This window comes from Ranitomeya imitator, chromosome 4 (assembly GCF_032444005.1).
Source record: "Ranitomeya imitator isolate aRanImi1 chromosome 4, aRanImi1.pri, whole genome shotgun sequence".
In the NCBI taxonomy this organism is placed as follows: domain Eukaryota; kingdom Metazoa; phylum Chordata; class Amphibia; order Anura; family Dendrobatidae; genus Ranitomeya; species Ranitomeya imitator.
Genome location: NC_091285.1, coordinates 515,950,841 through 515,978,029, shown reverse-complemented (window position 1 = coordinate 515,978,029; position 27,189 = coordinate 515,950,841). Strand labels below are relative to the sequence as shown.

The 27,189-nt window shown below is 43.2% G+C and overlaps 1 protein-coding gene across 2 annotated transcripts in view; it reads right to left on the bottom strand.

Moving 5' to 3' along the window:
* EFL1 (elongation factor like GTPase 1) overlaps positions 1-27,189 on the bottom strand; it is a 488,390-nt gene that overhangs the window by 27,103 nt on the left and 434,098 nt on the right. For both annotated transcript variants that reach the window (XM_069766104.1, XM_069766103.1), the window contains exon 19: positions 20,282-20,466. In XM_069766104.1, coding sequence (XP_069622205.1) covers positions 20,282-20,466 — 185 coding nt within the window. The remainder of the gene's footprint in view (positions 1-20,281; positions 20,467-27,189) is intronic.

Genomic DNA, 27,189 nt, shown 5'->3' with positions numbered 1-27,189 from the left:
GCGTCGGTTTGGGGAAAAAACGGATCCTGCAAATGTGCCCACAGGATGCGTTTTTCCCCATAGACTTGTATTGCCGACATATCGCCATATGTCGCGTCCGTCGTGCACTGGATGTGTCGTGTTTTGGCGGACCGTTGACACGAAAAAAGGTTCAATGTAACGTTTTTCCGTACGTCGTGTCCGCCATTTCCTACCGCGCATGCGTGGCCGGAACTCCGCCCCCTCCTCCCCGGGACTTAGAATGGGCAGCGGATGCGTTGAAAAACTGCATCCGCTGCCCACATTGTGCTGAATTTGCACAACGTACGTCGGTACGACGCTTTGCCTCGGCCCCGTACTGACGCAAGTGTGAAAGAAAAATTAGAGAAAAGTATCCCAGGAAACCTCTAGGGCAGGGGTGTCAAACTGCATTCTTCGAGGGCTGCAAACAGGTCATGTTTTCAGGATTTCCTTGTACTGCACAGGTGATAATTTAATCACCTACACAAATAATGAGTTGGTGATTAAATTATCACCTGTGCAGAACAAGGAAATCCTGAAAACATGACCTGTTTGCAGCCCTCGAGGAATGCAGTTTGACACCCCTGCTCTAGGGTAGACAGCCTGTGGTCTGGGTGTGGTGCACGGCGTATGCACTGCTCTGGCTTCCAGGTAAAATAGCTCTCACTTAAGGGTTTTTCTTCCTGAGATGTGTAAGGATATGTTTTTATTTTTATACATATATGCCCATTCTGCCATTTTTTTAATCCTACAAGATTAAAAGCTAAGGCCTCTTTGACACTTCCGTTTTTTACAATCAGTCACAATCCGTCAAAATGTTAAAAAGACAGATACAGTGCAGATTGTAAAAAACGGGTGCACTGGGTCCGTTTTTTTGACAGATCCGTCAAGGCTATGTGCACATGTTGTGTATGTGTCTTCGCCGTATTTTTCCGCTGCGAAAACACATACACAGCACAACCCAGGTTAAAAATAATTAAAAAAAATAAAAAATCGTGATATTCTTACCTTCTGGCATCACCCGCAGCCTTCCCAATGCTCGCGATGCTGCCGTTCCCAGTAATGCCTTGCGAGCCACGACCTGTGATGACGTAGCGTTCGCAAGGCATCACTGGGAACAGGAGCTGCAGGGAGCATTGGGAAGGGTTGTGTTGTGTATGCGTTTTCGCAGTGGAAAAAAGCTGCTGGGGACGCCGGAAGGTAAGAATATCACGATTTTTAATTTTTTCAATTCTTTTTAACATTATATCTTTTTACTATTGATGCTGCATAGGAAGCATCAATAGTAAAAAGAGAGAGCGAGAAGAAATTTCCCTGATGGGAAATTCTTCCGCTCATGCTCAGTTTGAAAAGACAGCATCCATTGCTCTATTCCTGCTTTTGACAGTCAGCGACGGATCCTGCATCCATAGGCTTCCATTATAGCCAAAGACGGGCAGCGCAGAATCCGTCGCAGAGCGATTTTCCGACGTACAGAAAAAACGTTCCTCTGTGCGTTGTCTCCTCCCAACGGACAGCAATTTAACGACGGATCTAGTGCACGACGGATGAAACGTGAGGCCATCCGTCACAATCCGTCGCTAAATATCTCAAGGGCTGTCACATTCTAGAAAGATCATCTTTATTCTCGTTTGCACAAGGAAAGACTAGAAGCAATGAAATGAAACAAAATGGGAGGAGACACAGATTATATATTAGAAAAAACTTTTTGACAGGGTGATCAATGAGTGGAACAAGCTGCCACGAGAGGTGGTGAGTTCTCCTTCAATGGAAGTCTTCAAACAGAGGCTGGACAGACATCTGTCTGGGATGATTTAGTGAATCCTGCTTTGAGCCGGGGGTTGGACCAGATAACCCAGGAGGTCCCTTCCAACTCTACCATTCTATGATTCTATAATGCAAGTCTATGAGAAAAAAACGGATCCAGCAGAAACATTTGCTGGATCCGTTTTTTTCACAAAACGATGCATTGTGACAGAAAAAGAAAGATGGAAGTGTGAAAGAGGCCTAAGTTTTAACTTCTTTCTTTTGTTGCTGGAGAACATACCCTTTTTGACCTTGGTATAACTCTGCAGTGAAGAGATACCATAAAAAGAGAAGGCACACCACCCAAAGCATGAAGGGGTGAGGGATCCTGAAGAAAAGGAGAACACCGCTTTCTGGCCACAATTTGGACATGGCCCATATTTCACATAATAGAGTGAGTGCACATATTCGGATACACTACCTATGGCAACAAGGTTCGCCTTCACCCATCCTTGAATTGCTCACCGAATCCAGTCTGCAGGCCAAAAATGTTATGTCAAAGTTTATCTCAACTTTATAAATACTGAACTAAATTCACCAAAAATGATGCGGATCTGTAAAATTGGGAGTTGTTTTTGGCTCAATGTAAGATGGCCAAACTAAATCCTGTTCTAGAAGAGTCCATTGATTGTGTTAGGGAGTGCATTATAGTGGAAAGAAATGAGACTGTGTCCTGATCAGCCCAGGCCCATATGTTTCCCTGCACATGCATAACATCAGAAAGCATACTTCGGCATAGAGTAAGCTGCTTCCCTTTACAAGGGCTCATGTTTCAGTAATAGCAGCGAGCAGCAGTGCCAGTGAGGTCTTCACACATCCATATACTTAATCATTTCCACATGATCTTTGCAATTGAAATGCAAACTTCTGAAATGCACACGCCTAGTTATCTTCTGAGAACACAAGCCCTTTTCTTACTACTCCCTGAACTTCTCCAAGCCTTCAGGTTGGGCAACCAAGGATTGGTGGGGTGCGAGGTGAAGCCTGCTGTCACACCAAGCTCTAAGCACTCTTTGTGTTATAACACAGGCTTGCAGCAGGCTAGGGACCGCAGCCAGGACAAACTCATTATGTGGCTGTCTGCACAGCCTGTGCATCAACTGAAAAAGACAATTACTAGGCAGATCCATCTAACTGGGAATGTCCTTTACAGCGTGCGGTAACCGAATACACAAAACTCAATTAGTATCAGAGTTTCCAGTCTTTATATTCCCACTTTAGCAGGCCAAACCCACCAATTTTGACCGGATTGACCCATGATCTAATGTGTATGGGGACCTTCAAACTCGGCAAAGACAGCACATGTCGGTGAGGAGAATGATCAGGTAGTTGGATTTCAACAATCTCAATCCTACTATTCTCCCTGGAGATAAACTACTGCCAGAAGTGTCTGTCATCGGCTTATGCCCCTCTCCCCATACTCAACACATGCATGCCTGACCAAGCGAAGCCAGCTTGTATGAGGAGGGGGACTGGAAGAAAGAGCTGTTCAGCCATCAGGTATATAATGTGTTCATGCTCAAGTGTGTTCTGAAGGCCATTTAAATTTATGCCACATGCCATGGCCACAACTAGTTCACTAAGGCTAGCACAGCAGACAAACACAATGCAGAACGTTGTAATAATGATCAGGAATTATAACAAAAATAGCACAAAAGAAAGTCACCTCAGGATAATAACAAAGGAAAAGTGAAGACACAAAGAAGATGTTAATTCATGGCCTGTAGTCAGTTCTAGTGTACATAAGATTGTACTGACAATGTGTTTTAGGACGGCACCATTGCTTAAAAATCGCAGTGACTATATATTATATATCTAATATATAATTGTCTAAGGGTCACTTCCGTCATTCTGTCTGTCTGTCTTTCCTTCTGTCTTTCTGTCACAGATATTCATTGGTCGCGGCCTCTGTGTCATGGAATCCAAGTCGCTGATTGGTCGTGGCAAAACGCCCACGACCATTGCCACGACCAATCAGCGCCGTGTGCAGTCCGGCAGCAACATGGCCGCTCCTTCCTCCCCGCAGTCAGTGCCCGCTCCATTCTCCCCTCCAGTCAGCGCTCACACAGGGTTAATGGCAGCGCTAATGGACCGCGTTATGCCGCGGTGTAACGCACTCCATTAACGCTGCTATTAACCCTGTGTGACCAACTTTTTACTATTGATGCTGCCTATACAGCATCAATAGTAAAAAGATCTAATGTTAAAAATAATAAAAAAAATCATCATATACTCACCTTCCGGCGCCTTTCCCGCTCCTCGCGACGCTCCAGTGACCGCTCCATGCATAGCGGTCTCGCAAGACCACTACGTCATCATCTCGCAAAAGCGCAATGCACTCTTGAGATCGGAGCGCGCGAGGAGCGTCGGTAAACGCTTCCTGGATCCAGGGGCCAACGGAGGGTGAGTATATAACTATTTTTTATTTTAATTCTTTTTTTTAACAGGGATGTGATGCCCACATTCCTATATACTACGTTTGCTGGGCAATATACTACGCGCGCTGGGCAATATACTACATGGCTGGGCAATATACTATGTGGCTGGGCAATATACTACGTGGGCTGTGCAATATACTACGTGGACATGCATATTCTAGAATACCCGATGCGTTAGAATCGGGCCACCATCTAGTATATATATACACTGTATAAATATATATATATATATATATTTATATTTCTTAACTTTTGGCCTAAGAACTAACACGTAGGCGTTGCTACCTACCTGCCTGTCTGTTGTGCTTGGCGCTGATCTCCTCAGGCACAGAGTAGACACTGACTGCCCCCCTGCCAGTAACCCAGAGGTTTTCGCTGATGTCACACCGACAAAGCATCAGCTTCTCTTCCACTCTGCTCGGTTGGCGGGGTGTAACTGCCAACGTCAAGATGATTGACATGCGACTCCCTGCTGCCTAACTGTGGTGAGCGGGCTGTCAATCAACATGATATCGGCATTCACGCCCCATCAACAGAGCAGAGTGGAAGAGGGAGAGTTGATCTATTGATGTGGAGCAGCTGAATTGGAGGCAGGAGCGGTCAATGACTGCACTGTGCTGGCTACAACAGGTAGGTAGTTAGCAATTGCCTGCCTTTTAGATTTTAAGTGTAAAGTAAAAACATAGTCCTGGATAAACCCTTTGTGTTTTAATTTACTATATACAGCACTTGTGCTACATTTTTCATTAATATTCATTACCATTTTACCAACACACTTTATGGCTGTGCCCACGCACATTGTGTAAAATACATTTTAATGGGGACGTGGCATTAAACAAATGGATTTCCAGGATACCTATGTAAATACACAAGCGTAACTTCTGGAGTGGAGCTGTACTGTAGCTGGCGAATACTTTCTTGATTGTCCATATGACATTGCTGAGTGCTGCCATCCATCTCCGCAGAATTTACTGTATTACCGTGATCACTACTGTGAAGCCCACTGGCCAGCGACTTGCTGCCATGAACCCGGCCTTGGAGAGAGAAGTCATAGAAGTGGAACAAATTGGGAGATTTGAATTGCTGAAGTCCAGAAGTGAGAAATTAGAGAAATGTCATACATCTAGACTAGGGAAAAGTGGAGCTCCAAGGAAAGATAGCCTTTACATGAGGCTTCTGTCATCCGTGCAATCCTGTCCCCGGATTACCATACACCGGCACGTGTCAACGCCTGCAATCCATCAGCCTCCAATGCCGGCTTTTCAGGGAAAATTGTGGAGGGCTTTCAATTGTAACGGAGCTAATAAATGAAATAAATTTCAGCCGTACTGAATTTGTCAACACCATTACACAGTCAAGAGATGCTTAGTAGACAACCGCTCGGGGACCAGGTCTACATAAAACCCGTAGTAATCCCGCTGTATTTTATTTATTCTTCCTGAGACTGATAAACTGCCGGCATTACAATTTCCAAAGCCATGGACCCGTCTCCTTCTCCGTCACAAAGAAAGCGGCTTTCTTTCTCAGGCACAGAGAGGATAATATGATACTACAACAAGAATGCAAATGCATCCTGGGATACAGACTGGCAAACACAATATGAAGCATTTTATTAAGGAAATACATTAGTCTCTGAAATGTCAGGTGTCACAGAGGACAAGTTTAATGACAGATGAGATCCGTTCTAATATATATATATTAAGAAAATATATATAAGAAAACAAATACCGCACATAGCCATAACCTCTAGGGCTATAAATATTTCTGACTTCTAAGACGGACTGATTATTACAGTAGGATGTAGATTTATCACAAATATGTGCTGTATAAAATACAATCTGGTAGTAAGAAAAAAAAGTATATATTGACCATATTGAAGACGTGAGGAATGTGAAGATTGTTCCAGCTCCTTTTTTGACTAAAAGTCCTTTATTGATCCATATCCTTAAAAATCGTCCCTGCACAAAAGGGAATGTGAACAGCGACAAAAACCTGCTAATAGCAACGCGTTTCGATCTAAAAGATCTTCATCATGGCTACCTACACAAATACAGAGGAAGTATATATACAATGCTTTAGCAAATCACAGTGAAAACTTCAGATCACATGATCTGATCTGAGGATATGGATCAATAAAGGACTTTTAATCAAAAAAGGTGCTGGAACAATCTTCACATTCCTCATGTCTTCAACCTGTTGCTACATCTGGGTCAGGACGGGTTCACGTGCTCCTGTAGTCTGTTAGTGAGCTGACTGGGACTTTGGCCCCTGTATTTTTCTATTGATATATTATAAGACCATACACTGCCTAGCTGTACATTATAAGACCATACACTGCCCAGCTGTACATTATAAGACCATACACTGCCCAGCTGTACATTATAAGACCATACACTGCCCAGCTGTACATTATAAGACCATACACTGCCCAGCTGTACATTATAAGACCATACACTGCCCAGCTGTACATTATGAGACCATACACTGCCCAGCTGTACATTATAAGACCATACACTGCCTAGCTGTACATTACAAGACCATACACTGCCCAGCTGTACATTATAAGACCATACACTGCCCAGCTGTACATTGTAAGACCATACACTGCCCAGCTGTACATTACAAGACCATACACTGCTCAGCTGTACATTACAAGACCATACACTGCCCAGCTGTACATTATAAGACCATACACTGCCCAGCTGTACATTACAAGACCATACACTGCCCAGCTGTACATTATAAGACCATATAGTGCCCAGCTGTACAATATAAGACCATACACTGCCCAGCTGTACATTATAAGACCATACACTGCCCAGCTGTACATTATAAGACCATACACTGCCCAGCTGTACATTATAAGACCATACACTGCCCAGCTGTACATTATAAGACCATACACTGCCCAGCTGTACATTATAAGACCATACACTGCCCAGCTGTACATTATAAGACCATACACTGCCCAGCTGTACATTATAAGACCATACACTGCCCAGCTGTACATTATGAGACCATACACTGCCCAGCTGTACATTATAAGACCATACACTGCCCAGCTGTACATTACAAGACCATACACTGCCCAGCTTTACAGTATAAGACCATACACTGCCCAGCTGTACATTATAAGACCATACACTGCCCAGCTGTACATTATAAGACCATACACTGCCCAGCTGTACAATATAAGACCGTACACTGCCCAGCTGTACATTATAAGACCATACACTGCCCAGCTGTACATTATAAGACCATACACTGCCCAGCTGTACATTATAAGACCATACACTGCCCAGCTGTACATGATAAGACCATACACTGCCCAGCTGTACATTATAAGACCATACACTGCCCAGCTGTACATTATAAGACCATACACTGCCCAGCTGTACATTATAAGACCATACACTGCCCAGCTACACATTATAAGACCACACACTGTCAGAAGTGTAGACTAGTGGCCCTTTTAGAAGAAAAGGTGCGGGGTCTGGAAGAAAGAATAGCAACTTTGAAACTCATCAAAGAGAATGAAGACTTTCTAGACAGAACAGAAGCATCTCTACTGGTCACAGAAGGTGAAAAAAGTGTCAGAGAACCTCCAAAAGCAGATGAGTGGAAGCATGTGACCAAAAGAAGCAAGAAGACCATGGAGAAATCACCAACCACACAACTGAAGAACCGAGATCAAATCTTTGTAGAGGATGAAGATGGCACACCTAAGGATGAAGCAATACCAGCAAGCAAAAAAGAAAAGGGCACACAGCAACAAGTGACAGCAAAAAGTACAGCCAAGAAGCAACAAAGAGTGGTGGTGGTGGGAGACTCACTACTGAGAGGCACAGAAGCAGCCATCTGCAGACCGGACATAACTGCAAGAGAAGTATGCTGCCTTCCAGGTGTGATGATCAAGGATGTGACCGATAGGATACCAAAGCTCTTCAGCTCCAAGGACGTCCACCCATTTCTTCTGATACATGTTGGCACCAATGACACGGCAAGGAAGGACCTACCGACAATCTGCAAAGACTTTGAAGAGTTGGGGAAGAAAGTAAAGGAGCTGGATGCACAGGTAGTTTTTTCTTCTATCCTTCCAGTAGACGGGCATGGCACCAGGAGATGGAACAGGATCCTTGATGCAAACAACTGGCTAAGACGATGGAGCAGACAACAAGGATTCGGATTCCTGGACCACGGTGTGAATTACTGGTACGATGGACTCCTCGCCAGAGACAGACTACACCTCAACAAACCTGGGAAACACACATTCGCCAGAAGACTTGCTACACTCATCAGGAGGGCGTTAAACTAGAAGAAGAGGGGACGGGAAGAAAAACATTAGACTTGAACAAAGAAGACCCAGGAAAACATACTCAGATGGGAGGTAAGAACATTCCTAAAACAATCCACAGCGAGGAGATTGGAACAAAACAAAATCCTCTAAACTGCATGCTCGCAAACGCCAGAAGCCTGACAAACAAGATGGAAGAACTAGAAGCAGAAATATCTACAGGTAACTTTGACATAGTGGGAATAACCGAGACATGGTTAGATGAAAGCTATGACTGGGCAGTTAACTTACAGGGTTAGAGTCTGTTTAGAAAGGATCGTAAAAATCGGAGAGGAGGAGGGGTTTGTCTCTATGTAAAGTCTTGTCTAAAGTCCACTTTAAGGGAGGATATTAGCAAAGGAAATGAGGATGTCGAGTCCATATGGGTCGAAATTCATGGAGGGAAAAATGGTAACAAAATTCTCATTGGGGTCTGTTACAAACCCCCAAATATAACAGAAACCATGGAAAGTCTACTTCTAAAGCAGATAGATGAAGCTGCAACCCATAATGAGGTCCTGGTTATGGGGGACTTTAACTACCCGGATATTAACTGGGAAACAGAAACCTGTGAAACCCATAAAGGCAACAGGTTTCTGCTAATAACCAAGAAAAATTATCTTTCACAATTGGTGCAGAATCCAACCAGAGGAGCAGCACTTTTAGACCTAATACTATCTAACAGACCTGACAGAATAACAAATCTGCAGGTGGTTGGGCATCTAGGAAATAGCGACCACAATATTGTGCAGTTTCACCTGTCTTTCACTAGGGGGACTTGTCAGAGAGTCACAAAAACACTGAACTTTAGGAAGGCAAAGTTTGACCAGCTTAGAGATGCCCTTAATCTGGTAGACTGGGACAATATCCTCAGAAATAAGAATACAGATAATAAATGGGAAATGTTTAAGAACATCCTAAATAGGCAGTGTAAGCGGTTTATACCTTGTGGGAATAAAAGGACTAGAAATAGGAAAACCCCAATGTGGCTGAACAAAGAAGTAAGACAGGCAATTAACAGTAAAAAGAAAGCATTTGCACTACTAAAGCAGGATGGCACCATTGAAGCTCTAAAAAACTATAGGGAGAAAAATACTTTATCTAAAAAACTAATTAAAGCTGCCAAAAAGGAAACAGAGAAGCACATTGCTAAGGAGAGTAAAACTAATCCCAAACTGTTCTTCAACTATATCAATAGTAAAAGAATAAAAACTGAAAATGTAGGCCCCTTAAAAAATAGTGAGGAAAGAATGGTTGTAGATGACGAGGAAAAAGCTAACATATTAAACACCTTCTTCTCCACGGTATTCACGGTGGAAAATGAAATGCTAGGTGAAATCCCAAGAAACAATGAAAACCCTATATTAAGGGTCACCAATCTAACCCAAGAAGAGGTGCGAAACCGGCTAAATAAGATTAAAATAGATAAATCTCCGGGTCCGGATGGCATACACCCACGAGTACTAAGAGAACTAAGTAATGTAATAGATAAACCATTATTTCTTATTTTTAGGGACTCTATAGCGACAGGGTCTGTTCCACAGGACTGGCGCATAGCAAATGTGGTGCCAATATTCAAAAAGGGCTCTAATAGTGAACCTGGAAATTATAGGCCAGTAAGTCCAACCTCTATTGTTGGTAAAATATTTGAAGGGTTTCTGAGGGATGTTATTCTGGATTATCTCAATGAGAATAACTGTTTAACTCCATATCAGCATGGGTTTATGAGAAATCGCTCCTGTCAAACCAATCTAATCAGTTTTTATGAAGAGGTAAGCTATAGGCTGGACCACGGTGAGTCATTGGACGTGGTATATCTCGATTTTTCCAAAGCGTTTGATACCGTGCCGCACAAGAGGTTGGTACACAAAATGAGAATGCTTGGTCTGGGGGAAAATGTGTGTAAATGGGTTAGTAACTGGCTTAGTGATAGAAAGCAGAGGGTGGTTATAAATGGTATAGTCTCTAACTGGGTCGCTGTGACCAGTGGGGTACCGCAGGGGTCAGTATTGGGACCTGTTCTCTTCAACAAATTCATTAATGATCTGGTAGAAGGTTTACACAGTAAAATATCGATATTTGCAGATGATACAAAACTATGTAAAGCAGTTAATACAAGAGAAGATAGTATTCTGCTACAGATGGATCTGGATAAGTTGGAAACTTGGGCTGAAAGGTGGCAGATGAGGTTTAACAATGATAAATGTAAGGTTATACACATGGGAAGAAGGAATCAATATCACCATTACACACTGAATGGGAAACCACTGGGTAAATCTGACAGGGAGAAGGACTTGGGGATCCTAGTTAATGATAAACTTACCTGGAGCAGCCAGTGCCAGGCAGCAGCTGCCAAGGCAAACAGGATCATGGGGTGCATTAAAAGAGGTCTGAATACACATGATGAGAGCATTATACTGCCTCTGTACAAATCCCTAGTTAGACCGCACATGGAGTACTGTGTCCAGTTTTGGGCACCGGTGCTCAGGAAGGATATAATGGAACTAGAGAGAGTACAAAGGAGGGCAACAAAATTAATAAAGAGGATGGGAGAACTACAATACCCAGATAGATTAGCGAAATTAGGATTATTTAGTCTAGAAAAAAGACGACTGAGGGGCGATCTAATAACCATGTATAAGTATATAAGGGGACAATACAAATATCTCGCTGAGGATCTGTTTATACCAAGGAAGGTGACGGGCACAAGGGGGCATTCTTTGCGTCTGTAGGAGAGAAGGTTTTTCCACCAACATAGAAGAGGATTCTTTACTGTTAGGGCAGTGAGAATCTGGAATTGCTTGCCTGAGGAGGTGGTGATGGCGAACTCAGTCGAGGGGTTCAAGAGAGGCCTGGATGTCTTACTGGAGCAGAACACTATTGTATCATACAATTATTAGGTTCTGTAGAAGGACGTAGATCTGGGGATTTATTATGATGGAATATAGGCTGAACTGGATGGACAAATGTCTTTTTTCGGCCTTACTAACTATGTTACACTGCTCAGCTGTACATAATAAGACCATACACTGCCCAGCTGTACATTATTAGACCATACACTGCTCAGCTGTACATTATAAGACCATACACTGCCCAGCTGTACATTACAAGACCATACACTGCCCAGCTGTACATGATAAGACCATACACTGCCCAGCTGTACATTATAAGACCATTCACTGCCCAGCTGTACATTACAAGACCATACACTGCCCAGCTGTACATTACAAGACCATACACTGCCCAGCTGTACATTACAAGACCATACACTGCCCAGCTGTACATTACAAGACCATACACTGCCCAGCTGTACATTACAAGACCATACACTGCCCAGCTGTACATTACAAGACCATACACTGCCCAGCTGTACATTACAAGACCATACACTGCCCAGCTGTACATGATAAGACCATACACTGCCCAGCTGTACATGATAAGACCATACACTGCCCAGCTGTACATTATGAGACCATACACTGCCCAGCTGTACATTATAAGACCATACACTGCCCAGCTGTACATTACAAGACCATACACTGCCCAGCTTTACAGTATAAGACCATACACTGCCCAGCTGTACATTATAAGACCATACACTGCCCAGCTGTACAATATAAGACAATACACTGCCTGTTGTGAATTCTGTGGCAGAGCTCCCTCCTGTGGTCACAAGTGGTACTTCGGCTGATTCTCTCTGTAAGCTTCCGTTGGTGGTAGCTCTGGGACGCAGAGGGTGTACCTCCGTGCTGTTAGTTCGGTACGGAGGGTCTTTTTGCCCCCTTTGCGTGGTTTTTAGGGTTTTGTGTTGACCGCAAAGTTACCTTTCCTATCCTCGCTCTGTTCAGTAAGTCGGGCCTCACTTTGCTAAATCTATTTCATCTCTACGTTTGTCTTTTCATCTTACTCACAGTCATTATATGTGGGGGGCTGCCTTTTCCTTTGGGGCATTTCTCTGAAGCAAGGTAGGCTTATTTTCTATCTTCAGGCTAGCTAGTTTCTCAGGCTGTGCCGAGTTGCATAGGTAGCGTTAGGCGCAATCCACGGCTGCCTCTAGTGTTGTTGGATAGGATTAGGGATTGCGGTCAACAGAGTTCCCACGTCTCAGAGCTCGTTCTATGTTTTTGGATTATTGTCAGATCACTGTATGTGCTCTGACCTCTATGTTCACTGTGGTACTGAATTGCCTAATCACAACAACTGCCCAGCTGTACATTATGAGACCATACACTGCCCAGCTGTACATTATAAGACCATACACTGCCCAGCTGTACATTATAAGATTATACACTGCTCAGCTGTACATTATAAGACCATACACTGCCCAGCTGTACATAAGGCCATACACTGCCCAGCTGTACATTATTAGAAAAAAAACACTGCCCAGCTACACATTATAAGACCACACACTGCTCAGCTGTACATAATAAGACCATACACTGCCCAGCTGTACATTATTAGACCATACACTGCTCAGCTGTACAGTATAAGACCATACACTGCCCAGCTGTACATAATAAGACCATACACTGCCCAGCTGTACATTATTAGACCATACACTGCCCAGCTGTACATTATAAGACCATACACTGCCCAGCTGTACATTATAAGATCATACACTGCCCAGCTATAGATTAGAATACTAATAATTTTATTTATATAGCGCCAACATATTCCGCCGCACTCTACATTTTAGAGGGGACTGGTACAGACAAAAGACAAAACAGCATAGCAATAAACACAGATCAAAACAGATACCCAGAGGAATGAGGGCCCTACTCGCAAGCTTACAATCTGTGAGGAAAAAGGGGAGACACGAGAGGTGGATGGTAACAATTGCTTTCGTTGTTCGGACCAGCCATAATGTAAGGATCAGGTGTTCATGTAAAGCTGCATGAACTGGTTATCAGCCTACAGTAAGTATGTAGCAGTACAGACACAGAGGCTATTAAATGCATAAAGCATGTGAGAACATGATGCGAGGAACCTGGTTATGGTAAAAATTTTGACTGGGCTACACAGGGATAGTTCGGTTAATGTGTTGAGGCGGCAGGCCAGTCTGAACAAGTGTGTTTTTAGGGCACGCTTAAAACTGTGGGGATTGGGGATTAATCGTAGTAACCCGGGTAGTGCATTCCAAAGAATTGGCGCAGCACGTGAAAAGTCTTGGAGACGGGAGTGGGAGGTTCTGATTATTGAGGATGTTAACCTCAGGTCAATAGCAGAATGGAGGGTACGGGTAGGGTGGTACTGTAGACATATGAGGGAAGAGATGTAAGGTGGTGCTGAACCATGGAGTGCTTTGTGGGTGAGAGTGATAAGTTTATATTGAATTCTGGAGTGGATGGGTAACCAGTGCAATGACTGGCACAAGGCAGAGGCATCGGTGTAATGATTGGTGAGGAATATGATTCTGGCTGCAGCATTCAGGACAGATTGGAGCGGGGAGAGTTTGGTAAGAAGGAGACTGATTAGTAGAGAGTTAGAATAGTCCAGACGAGAATGAATAAGAGAAACAGTAAGAGTTGGGGAACCCTATTTTGGACTGGTACTTGCAAAATGTTATCTCAGGAGGAGTACTCAACACATTCAAATTTTAGGATACTGCCCTTCTGCTGGACACAAAAAACATCCAACCCAAGCAAAACACGGGAAGAACATACAAGGACAACATCTACAAGGAGTTTGTATGTTCTCCCCGTGTTTGCGTGGGTTTCCTCCGGATACTCCGGTTTCCTCCCACATTTTAAAAGACATACTGATAGGGAATTTAGATTGTGAGCCCCATCGGGGACAGTGATGATAATGTGTGCAAAACTGTAAAGCGCTGCGTAATATGTTAGCGCTATATAAAAATAAAGATTATTTATTTATTATTACATCCAGTGAAAGCATTGTGTGTGATCACTGGAAATACTATTTTTTCTTTAACCCTGAAGATCAATAAATGACCGATGAATCATTTTTAAAAGGAAATTATTAGAGGAGTTTACATAATTGCACTCAGTATTTCATTGGAGCAACTTTCATCGGATAAATCCTTAATTATCAAACCAGCAGATAAGGGCGGGGCGATGGTGGTTATGGATAGGTCTGACTATCTTGAGGAGGTGTATAGACAACTGGGGGACACCACAGTGTATAAAATAATACCACATAACCCTTTGAACTTATTGGTCAAAAAAAATCGCACCCGTCGTAGACTTCCACTTCCAAGCAGGCACCATTGATAGTAAAATGAGAGATTTTCTCATTAAAAGGGATCCTATTACCCCTATATTTTATGTCCTGCCTAAAATACACAAAAGACTAGTCAAACCACCTGGCCGGCCGATTGTGTCCCTGACCGATTCGGTCTTGTCACCTTTATCAATGGTATTGGAAAAAATTCTCACGCCGCTAGTTAAAACTACCCGTTCTTTCTTATTGGACACTAATGATTTCATTCAGGTCATTAAGTCTTTGGGCCCCATATCCCCTTCTTCCCTCTTGATTACCTGGGATGTTAACAGCCTTTATACATCGATAGTCCACGAGAAAGGCTTAGCAGCTACCGATAGACTCTTACATGACAACAAAGTAGACATCAAAATCCGTCATCTCTGTGCCGACCTATTAGGCCTGGTACTCAAAGAAAATTATTTCTTGTTCCAGGACACCTTCTATGCCCAACAACAAGGCACCGCGATGGGCGCGAACGTAGCGCCCCCTTACGCCATAGCGTACATGGCGATGTTCGAACAAGATTTTGTGTATAATCATCCTCTCTTTATGAGTCACTGCAAGGTTTGGCGGAGATATATCGATGATATATTCTGCATCTGGGACGGTCCAATTGAATCACTCCTGCCTTTTGACCAACACATCAATGGTATCTGGCCTGAACTAAAATTCTCCATACAACATGATACACACAGGATTAGCTTTTTGGATACTTTGATTTATAAGGAGAGGGGGGGTCATTTGGCGATCGATTTATACACCAAACCTACAGATCGCAATGGCCTCCTATTCTTCACCAGTTGCCACCCACCCTCCATTAAGAACTCTATTCCAAAATCGCAGTTCCATAGGGTCGACAGGATAGTCTCCGATGAAAAATTTTAAAAAACCAGACTCATTGAGATGGAACACAAATTTGCTGATAGGGGGTACCCTCAGGGGATACTGACGGAGGCTAAACGCAACATGTCAAGTAGTAAACCTAAGGACAACTCCAAAAGAATCCCATTTGTCTCTACCTTTCACCCGTTTTCTGGCCTAGTACAGTCGACCATTCGGAGGCACTGGAATATCCTAACTAAAAGCTACCCTAACATTGCAGAATTCAAATTGCCATTCCTGTCATGTTTCAAGCGAGCTAGAAACCTCAAGGATAGGTTAGTAAAGGCTGATGTTGGCCCAGGTACCTTGGTTCCCAAGCAGGTTTTTCTTCAAACTCAGAGATGAGGCACATTCCCCTGCCTAAATTGTCTACAGTGCAGTAATGTACAAAAGGGTCCCTCTGTTTTTCACCCACAGACGGGTAAGGCTATTCCCATTAAGGGCTTCTATACCTGCGAGTCGACATTTGTGGTCTATCTTATCAAATGCCCTTGCGGCTTGGCCTATGTGGGGGAGACCACACAAACAGTGAGGGATAGGGTGGCCCAACATAAGTCGACGATCCGATGTAATAAGACGCACCTCCCCCTTCCATTCCATTTTTCTGCGAAAAATCATAATATCGCTCAACTCCAGTTCCAGGTCCTTGAACAGGTAGACGTCCCTAGAAGGGGCCAAAACCGCACCAAAATGCTCCAGAAAAGGGAAGCATATTGGATCTATACCTTACAAACCCTAGAACCAAAGGGATTGAATAGGGACTATGATGTATCAGCTTTTTTGTAAAATACTGTGTACGTTTTTATTGTATTTACATTGTACATTGACCTGTGTTTGTCTTGTTTTTAACTGTTTCATGTTTCTTCCTTTTCAGAACCGTTAATTGCACCCCACGCACTGAGCACTGGCCTTCCCTCACATGGTATAGTATTCCCTCACAATGCCATCTCTATGTAGAGTGTTATTCTTATCTCTATATAGCGCTCCGATGTGACCACCGTCTCATGGACCTGTTTCTCTCCTTGACCTTTTGTACTACCACGCAGTTTGCCAGTAGTTCCAACCCCAGCACTCTGCTTCTATTCGGCGCCTAGCCTGCTATCTCCTGCGCTGCGACCCTGGCATTACACGGCCTCTTATCTTCTAGTCTCCATGGTTTGGTACTCTATTCCTCTGCGCAGGCGCCGCCCCGGCTCCCCTCCCCGGTCTTTCCCCCTGCTCCACGCATGCGCGGTCCCTCCGGTCATGTGACCTGGTGACGCGGCGCACCAGCTGACCTCCAGGCGGCGGGCACTTAAACCCAGAAGTGCCGCGGCCAGTCAGCAGTCCCGGGAGTACGCGACCCTAGCTACACGGCGCCGGTGCCATTGGAGGACCCAGGTATAGCAGCGCCCTGTCTTTGCGACGCTTTCCCTATCTCTCTGCCCTCTCCTCCCCTCCCTCTCCTTTATCCCTTTGCCGCCTGACACTCTCTGCTGCCTAGTTACCTATTCACTGCTTTCTTTGTCCTCAGCGCTTGTGCCATTGCGAGCTTCTCGCCTTTCTACAGCGCCCTGCTCCCGCATTTCCAGACTCTTTAAGGTAACCGCTGCAGCTCCACATGGTACCCTCCTGCCCTAGGCCACTCATCCTGGGGCTTACTTTTTATTATACCTTGTACCTTATTTTACTTAGGCGCCCTCTTCTCCCGGACCTTGCCTATTGTTGGCACCCCTGTGGGCCCACATTCACTCTTCGTGGCTTCCAGGTATTCCGTCGGGGGAACCCCCCGGGGGGGCTCCTTACTTCTAGTTTTGGTTTTCTTCAGCTTAGTTTATTCCTCGCTTATTCTGGCCATTGTCTCTGGTCTGTACTACACGGGGCTACTGCATCCGTAGTTCTAGTTGCCTTTCATACAGGCTCCTGGTGGTCACATACCTGGACTAGTCTCATCATATAGCACGCCCATCCGGGCTTCACGCCTAGTCGCCCTACACGATACCTGTTATATGGCATTTTTTGATGTGGTTTTTATGGTCTTGTTATGTGCTCATGTTTTTTGTTTCTGTGTTTTAGGCACTTCATCTCGCACCCTAGCCCGCTGACCCCGCATATTGGGAGGTCACCTCATTCGCAGTATCCTTCAGTTTTAAGTGGGGGTGGTCATTTCTTAGCCCATTTTGTTAGTCCTCTAGCTGGGACTTGAGGTCATCACCTGATTATATTCCTCTCCTATACACGTTCACAGTCCATAGCATCACCCGAACGAGGCTCACGACTCACGGAACACCAGGCCGGATCCACCTAGTCCGCCACAGTCGTTGTTTGTCACTTCTCTAATGATGTATTTGATTTTCTCAAGTATATTACAATATGCCTGTATTGAGACTGTGCATCATGTTACCTATCTTAACATTATGTCTCTGTATTTTTACATATGTATTTCAGCAATCCTATAACTGTTTCTGATGAAGGTCTTTTGATTAGACCGAAAACGTTTAATATTTGAGCTGGATGCACTAAATAAACGAGTTGTTCACTTCTGATAATGCAAAATATTCTCCTGAGTGCCAAGTATTTATTGCTTTGATTTGACGGGTTGGAAACCTAACTTGCGCACCTCCAAGAAGCCAAGAGTGCCGTGCTTAATATTGCTGCACTCAGTATTTAATATGGGTTCTTTGTTTTCTTCTCTTTCCCAGTCCTTCATAATTCCCACTGGGCAGTAATGTGTCTTAAAATTTCAGTGTTTCCTCTCTCCTGAAATCCTACTTGGCTCCAGACACCCAACATCTGGCGTGGGAGCGGGGTGTGCCTGCGAGGCACGATCAGCTGTTACCTTAATGAGAAGAACACCTAACCGGGCACATATCTGCATCAGTACCTTCTGTAACGTGGACTCATTTGCAGGACAAGGTAATGACATGTAAGACTATACCCCACTCCAATAAAGCTACAAATAAGGCTACTTTCACACTTGCGTCGTACGGCCTCTGTCGCAATGCGTCATTTTGGGAAAAAAAACGCATCCTGCAATTATGCCTGCAGGATGCGTTTTTTCCCATAGACTTGTATTGCTTACGGAACGCGACGTATGGCCATACGTCGCGTCCGTCGTGCACTGGATGCGTCATGTTTTGGCGGACCGTCGTCACGAAAAAAAGTTCAAAAAAGATCAAGGGAACGTTTTTGCGTATGTCGGATCCTGCATTTCCTACCGCGCATGATCGGCCAGAACTCCACCCCCTCCTCTCCGTACTTTAGAATGGGCAGCGGATGCGTTGAAAAACTGCATCCGCTGCCCACATTGTGCTGAATTTTCACTTCCGTCGGTACGTCGCGCCGACGCATTGTGACGGCCGCCAGACGGCGCAAGTGTGAAAGAAGCCTAAGGTGCATGCCGATTACTTGCTCAGAGACAAAATAGTGATTAAAAATACACGTGGCAGTGGGATACTTTTTTTGATTGAATTAGCAAATATTTACAGTATATAATCCAAAAGCTTCTCTTAGTTTACAAAGCACTATTATCTCGGGTACGTCTAATTCTTTGAGTATCTAGATTGGTGCAGAAGCAAAGAAAAATCTGCAGCAAATTTGCTTCAAAATGCAATTGTTTAAAGGGGTTAGGCGGCTTTAAAGCACCACTTCAGCACTAAATGTCTATTTCAGTGTTGGAGTGGTGCCACCAATGTAAGTTCCCTGATCCTAGTCTTATTCTTACCCACCACCTCCAATGCAGGGTGCTATGGTCATCTCTAGCAAGACAGGAAGCAATGGTATCCCATTCTTTGGTCATCTGATCAGTGACACTTGTGATTGGCTGCAGCGTTCAGTTCTCTGGAAAGGGACATCATCAATGGCAAGTCCAATGATGGTAAATTCCAGTCACCTGACTGCTTCCTGTCCCACTGGAGAAAATCAGAAATTTTACTTGCGGAAGATTTTAAAATCTGCCCCGCAGGCCAATTTCCACGTGCAAAAATTTTTTTTTTTGTTTAAATCTCATCCACATGGCTGGTAATGTATACTGCAATTCGTACGCACATCTGATTGGGAAATTCACTGCATTTGGGTCCCATATGGACGCACCATCAGGGTGCACCACTGGTGTTACCCGCAGCAATCACTGGAAATAGAGCGGCTGCTTTTATGAAACCATGTTGATAAAACAAAGAGTAACACGTTCTGTATACATGTAGCAAACATTAACTTGATATTTAGGACATCACTTGCAATTGAAAATATCAAGCTTCCTGCATTATTGTAGGTGACGAGTTAACAGTCAAGTTGCTCCACCTTTATCTTAGCAATATAGTTAGTTCTACCAATTAACCTGTAAGTATATGTGATCCTTCATGGACAGACAAGTGTTTGCCATCTGGTCATTATTAACTGCATAGCAGTGAAATTCTCTCACAATAGCGCCCCCCGTCTCATCTGATGTATGTGACAATTAAACGGATGCAGAAACAAGATTTGCATTCTTTCCTAAGTCTGTGGGCAGAAAATCATATGAAATATTAAAGTGAATGAATTACAGGGGGGTTACCCATCTGCCACATTTTCTCCGATGGTCTCATTTGAAGGGACGACTATTCAGAAGGAATAATGTGTTTACCTCCCAGTGACTGAACACCAGCTGGGGGCTGGCCAGGCCACTTGTCCTCTTTCTGATTTCATCAGCAAAGCCAAAGCTTTCGGCCACGGGTAACACTGCCTTAATAATGAACATGTCTGTTCCTTCTTTCATCTCCTCCAACAAGACGCGACCTTCTCTCTTAGACAGGACACCATACACACGACCTGCAAAAATGTTCAAAAGACAGACAACTGTGAGCCAAGAGCGTTGCCCCAAAAACACCATCATAATGAATGCCATGAGGAATGAAGAAATAACCCACCCAGCAAGCCAAGCTCCTCAATTATTTTTTAAAGCGATCATACAAATTATGTGAATCCAAACAATTCTGCAAAACTGACTTGCATTCTTTTTTAATTTATGCTTCAATTGCCAATTAATAGTGTGACTTATTGGTGGTGATTAATCTAATTGTTATAATGAGTACACATATAAACAGTTCTGTAATCTACACGAGAACACTACACAATTTACTATTTCTGCCAATAACATCAGTAATGGTTCATCTGTCAGTCACTAAGTTGTTAAAGGGGATCTGCCACCGGACAAATTGTATACATTATTAAATAGATTTCTTAGACCCAATGTGTGTCAGAATAATACCTTATGAAAGTTTATCGAATTCTCTGTCCACCTACACTGATTAACAATAAATCAGTGTTCCTCCTCCCTGCTGAGATCTTGCACTGCTCCGTACAAGCTGCAGCTATCAGTTAGGCTGGCTGAGTGTGTGGACTAAAGATACCGTCACACTAAGCGACGCTGCAGCGATACCGACAACGATCCGGATCGCTGCAGCGTCGCTGTTTGGTCGCTGGAGAGCTGTCACACAGACAACTCTACAGCGACCAACGATGCCGGCAACCAGGGTAAACATCGGGTTACTAAGCGCAGGGCCGCGCTTAGTAACCCGATGTTTACCCTGGTTACCATCGTTAAAGTAAAAAAAACAACCACTACATACTTACCTACCGCTGTCTGTCCCCGGCGCTGTGCTTCTCTGCCCTGTGTAAGCACAGCGCCGGGGACATACAGCGGTAGGTAAGTATGTAGTGGTTGTTTTTTTTACTTTAACGATGGTAACCAGGGTAAACATCGGGTTACTCAGCGCGGCCCTGCGCTTAGTAACCCGATGTTTACCCTGGTTACCAGCGAAGACATCGATGAATCGGTGTCACACACGCCGATTCAGCGATGTCAGTGGGAGAGCCAGCGACGAAATAAAGTGCTGGTCTTTCTGCCCCGACCAGCGATATCACAGCAGGGGCCTGATCGCTGCTGCCTGTCACACTGGACGATATCGCTAGCCAGGACGCTGCAACGTCACAGATCGCTAGCGATATCGTCCAGTGTGACGGTACCTTAAGATTGAATACACTAGGACTGAGGAGCTCTCTCACTCTATAGATCAAATGTTGAAATGCTCATTTTAATATCATGATTATGCAATCTTTTTCATATGGATTTTCAAGGTAAATGCACCAGTCCAAGAGAGCTATTTAATGCATACATAGTAATATGTAGAACATGTATGTAGAACATATTGTAAATTCCAAAAATGATAATGGATTGCTGATGATGTTACTAGGATGCCACACTGTAAATTTATGCCACCGGCAGAAAGGACAGCATCTCCTCTGCAGTCAGTTTTTGGATTCAGAGCTGGTGTAAACATGTAAGGAGAACTTTAGAAAATCTTAATAAAAACAGGCTGTCTACATACTTCACAAGGCTTTTGATCTCCAGAAACAATCCTTTGTGGGTGCGATAACATATCACAAATGAACATATCAGAAATATATATGATTATTCACAGACTTTTATGGCAAGCACAAGCTTCCATTCATCTCTAAAGAGCGCCTATTGCCTAGACAGGGTGAAATCAAACAATTTTTGTGAACCTTATGATCTGTCTATATAGAATAATGTATTATCTACTGTACATTAAAGGAATTTTGTTACCGAGGGGCTCCTCAACCATAAAGGACACCAGGACCACAGGCTGCCAGCATTTATATAAGTCAAATAATCCCATGCCGTGCCTAATTAGGCGAAAAAAGAACCCAGGATGCCAGGAAGAAAGGTGATCGCTGTCCTGTTCTGGCTGCCACGAAGGACAGAACTGGACAGTGGATCAAGGTAGTTTGAATTTTTTTGCTCATCTCCATCATTTATAGCATGTGAGAACATTACTTTTCATCATACAAGCCTCTCTTTAAAGAACACAGGGATTCATTACCACTATCTGTTAACCCCTAAGGGACCAAGCCAAATTTGACCTTCCTGGTTCCTGACCAGGCAAAACTTTTTAATTCAATATGTATTATATAGCTGCTAAACAGCCTGAATACATGTAGGGATTATCCAACGAACAGGCAATCCCTGCATGTGTTCAGGCTGTCTAGCAGCGGCAAATCATGCAGATGCAGGGACACAAACATAATCAACGAGCATGCCCAAGATACCTGGAGAGCACACGAGCAGCATGCTCGGAAACCCGGAGTAACGAGCACACTTGCTCATCACTAGTGGTAATAACTCTGGAAAGCTTCAACATATCTCAGTGATTCTGAGATTGTGCTTTTCATGACACATTGTATTTTATGTAAGTGGTAAATTTAGGTCAATATGGTTTGCATTTTTTGTGAAAATGTCAGAATTTCGGAGAAAATGTTTCAAAATTTGCAATTTTCAAGTTGAATTAAACAAAAATGTATTTTTTCATATAAAATGTTGCTTTAGTCCCATTGTTTTCACTTTTACAAGGGATAACATGAGAAAGTGGAACAAACAATTTGTTACTGTAAAGGGAAGTGTCCTATAAGATATACACTGCTCAAAAAAAAGGAATACTAAATTACCATATCCTAGATATCACTGAATAAAATATCACAATTGCAAATCTTTCATTTCATACAGGAATGCACTGAGAGTAGACAGACAGACACAGCTACACTTGTTGCCACAGCTCACACTGATGTGCCATCCTGGGTGAGCTGCACTACCTGAGCAACTTCTGTGGGTTGTAAGATACCACCTCATGCTACTGTACCTCTAGGGGTGAGAGCATTTACTCTACTGAACATAATTTCCTTCTCTTAAGGCATGTACACTGAAATTTGATCAGTCTGTAATTTGATTTTAGACTTTGATTTTGAGTATCATTCCAAATCCAGACGTTCATGGGATATTTTGATTTACATTGATTATTTTAATATTTTATTGTTCTCAACAAATTCCACTATGTGATGAATGAGGATTTACATCTGGAATATTTCATTCAGTGATACCTAGGATGTGGTATTTTATATATTAAATAAATATCCAGTGGGTACGGAAAGTATTCAGACTCCTTTAAATGTTTCACTCTGTTTCATTGCAGCCATTTGGTAAATTCAAAAAGTTATTTTTTTCACATTAATGTACACACTGCACCCCATCTTGACTGGAAAAAAAACAAATGTAGAAAGGTTTGCAAATTTATTAAAAAAGAAAAACTGAAATATCACATGGTCATAAGTATTCAGACCCGTTGCTCAATATTGAGGAGAAGCACCCTTTTGAGCTAGTACAGCCATGAGTCATCTTGGGAATAATGCAACAAGTTTTTCACACCTGGATTTGGGGATCCTCTGCCATTCTTCCTTGAGGATCCTCTGCAGTTCCATCTGGTTGGATGGTGAACGTTGGTGGATAGTCATTTTCGGGTCTCTCCAGAGATGCTCAATTGGGTTTAGGTAAGGGCTCTGGCTGGGCCAGTCAAGAATGGTCACAGAGTTGGTCTGAAGCCATTCCTTTGTTATTTTAGCTGTGTGCTTAGGGTCATTGTCTAGTTGGAAGGTGAACCTTCTCCCAAGTCTGAGGTCCAGAGCACTCTGGAAGAGGTTTTCATCCAGGATATCTCTGTACTTGGCCGCATTCATGTTTCCTTCAATGGCAACCAGTCATCCTGTCCCTGCAGCTGAAAAACACCCCCATAGAATGATGCTGCTTGCCACCACCATGTTTCACTGTTCGGATTGTATTGGGAAGTTGATGAGTAGTGCCTGGTTTTCTCCACACATACCGCTTAGAATTATCACCAAAAAGGTCTATCTTAGTCTCATCAGACCAGAGAATTTTATTTGTCATAGTCTGGGAGTCCTTCATGTGTTTTTTTAGCAAACTCTATGTGGGCTTTCATATGTCTTGCACCGAGGAGAGGTTTCCGTTGAGCCACTCTGCCATAAAGACCCCACTGGTGGAAGGCTGCAGTGATAGTTGACTTTGTGGAACTTTCTCCCATCTTCCTACTGCATCTCTGGAACTCAGCCACAGTGATCTTGGGGTTCTTATTTACCTCTCTCACCAAGGCTCGTCTCCCATGATTGTTGCAGCCCTCCACCTTTATGGAGGCCTTTATGGCATAGTGGCCAGACGGAAGCCTCTCCTCAGTGCAAGACATATGAAAGCCAGCATAGAGTTTGCTAAAAAAACACATGAAGGACTCTCAGACTATGAGAAATAAGATTCTCTGGTCTGATGAGACGAAGATAGATCTTTTTGGTGATAATTCTAAGCGGTATGTGTGGAGAAAACCAGACACTGCTCATCACCTGCCCAATACAATCCAAAATGACCCTAAGCACACAGCTAAAATAACAAAGGAGTGGCTTCAGAACAACTCTGTGACCATTCTTGACTGGCCCAGCCAGAGCCCTTACCTAAACCCAATTGAGCATCTCTGGAGAGACCTAAAAATGGCTGCCCACCAACGTTCACCATCCAACCAGATGGAAATGCAGAGGATCTGCAAGGAAGAATGGCAGAGGATCCCCAAATTAAGGTGTGAAAAACTTGTTGCATCATTCCCAAGACGACTCATGGCTGTACTAGCTCAAAAGGGCGCTTGTATTGAGCAAAGGGTCTGAATACTTATGATCATGTGTTATTTCAGATTTTCTTTTTTAATAAATTTGCAAAAATTTCTACATTTCTGTTTTTTTTTCAGTCAAGATGGGGTGCATAGTGTACATTAATGAGAAAAAAAATGAACTTTTTTGAAGCTTTTTTTTATTTAATTAGCTGCAATGAAGCAAAGAGAAGAATTTAAAGGGGTCTGAATACTTTCCATACCCAGTGTGTGTGTGTGTGTGTGTGTGTGTGTGTGTGTGTATGTATATATATATATATATATATATACGCACCTTACATAAATCATTGTAGACTAATGAAGCAAGAGAATTACATATACTTTTCTAAGACAAGAGCTTGAGATCAACACTATTATGCAAGGCCCAATGGTAAAAGCATTAAGCCGGTACATATGGAGTTGATTTGCAATTGCAAGTCACATAAGAATTCCAGACATCAATAGGTCAGAGAATTTTCTCTTGGTTCAGAAATGATTTATCAGATCATATGTTTACCAGCGAGCCGCTTTATGTGCTGTGCTGTATATATGACACTTGACAATCGTGGTCAGGGATCATTATGCTGTGCTACAATCTGCGATATATGTTCAGAAGGTAATAAATATCACTGGAGCGCATAATTTAGTTGATCGTGCATTTTACTACTTTAGGGACCAGATACGAGACAGTAAAGACAAGAAATAAAAGGTTCCAAACACAACCATGCTTCAAATCTTAAGTTGTAAGTCAAGACAGTAGCATAATAAGTCACTCGGAAACCATTATAAAACATCTGTTCACCTTGAAGACATGACAGCGAATCTTCTCCTAATATTAGGATTTTTTCTGTAGTAATTATTGGCTGGTCTGCACCTCAAACCAAATATACTAGGACTATAAGGCTGAAAAATCACTTCAGTTATACAACTTTAAAAAAAAAAGTTGCAAAGACACCGGAGACCTTAGCATTTTTGCGCGATCATCCGAAACTTTCTTCTCTGTAGGAAAACACTGGAAGTTGCAATGACATAATCTTATCTTAGGCGAGTCCGTGTCTCTGTGGATTGCATAGGACATCATCCTTGTGGTTTTAACAGCGCAAAGCACAGAAGCCAGTTGTTTTTTTGCTGGGTTTCCACGCAATAAAAATGTACACTGGAATCCACAGTTCACAATCCGATCAGTACAGGTATTTTTCTGCATTTTATGCCTCATTCAGGTGTACTTTTTTCATGCTTGTGTAAAAATGAACCATTTTTCATCAGAGTCCTAGATGTAATTTGAATTGACTTTGGACCCATATCGCCATTTTTATACTCTTTGTGGTATCAGATTTTTGATCATATGTTACAAAAAAAGAAATTTCAAACTTCTCCTTCCCATTATACCGCAAAAGAGAAAAGACATCACTAAGATAACAAACGGATGGCATCCATCTTTTGCCAATTTTTTTCCTTCTTACAGATCTATTGATTGGAATGAGTGAAGATGATCCCGTGACTCTAATAAAGGGACATGTGAAAAGCTCCAAAGACTATAACTAGAGATGGGCACATTGATTGGCGGGATTCTGGTCCATTGGCCAGGTCAGTAGTCTCTTGCTGCTTATCTGAAGTCCTGCGAGTGTCTTATCTGCGGACATCCTTGGAGCGACTTTTGACTAACTAGGGCTGTCATCTGTTCATCACGTCGCTATAATAATGCACCAGCCCAGCTAACCAAAGGCCGTGTGAGGGATCCCGGAAGGTAAGAGATTTGCGGAGCTTCTATCCAGTGGTCAGATGCTACTGACCTGACAATTGATCCATCCAACTCTAACGTGTACATGTTCTAGTCACAAAACCCACTGATAAAACAAGTGTTGTATAACAAAATATGTCTGAATGAGGTCTTCTACACAATAGGTTCCATACTTCAGTACCATCTAGTATTCATGTGCCTATGATCAAATACAGCCCTTAGCAGAAGTGCGTCACCACTAATGTGCAAACACCC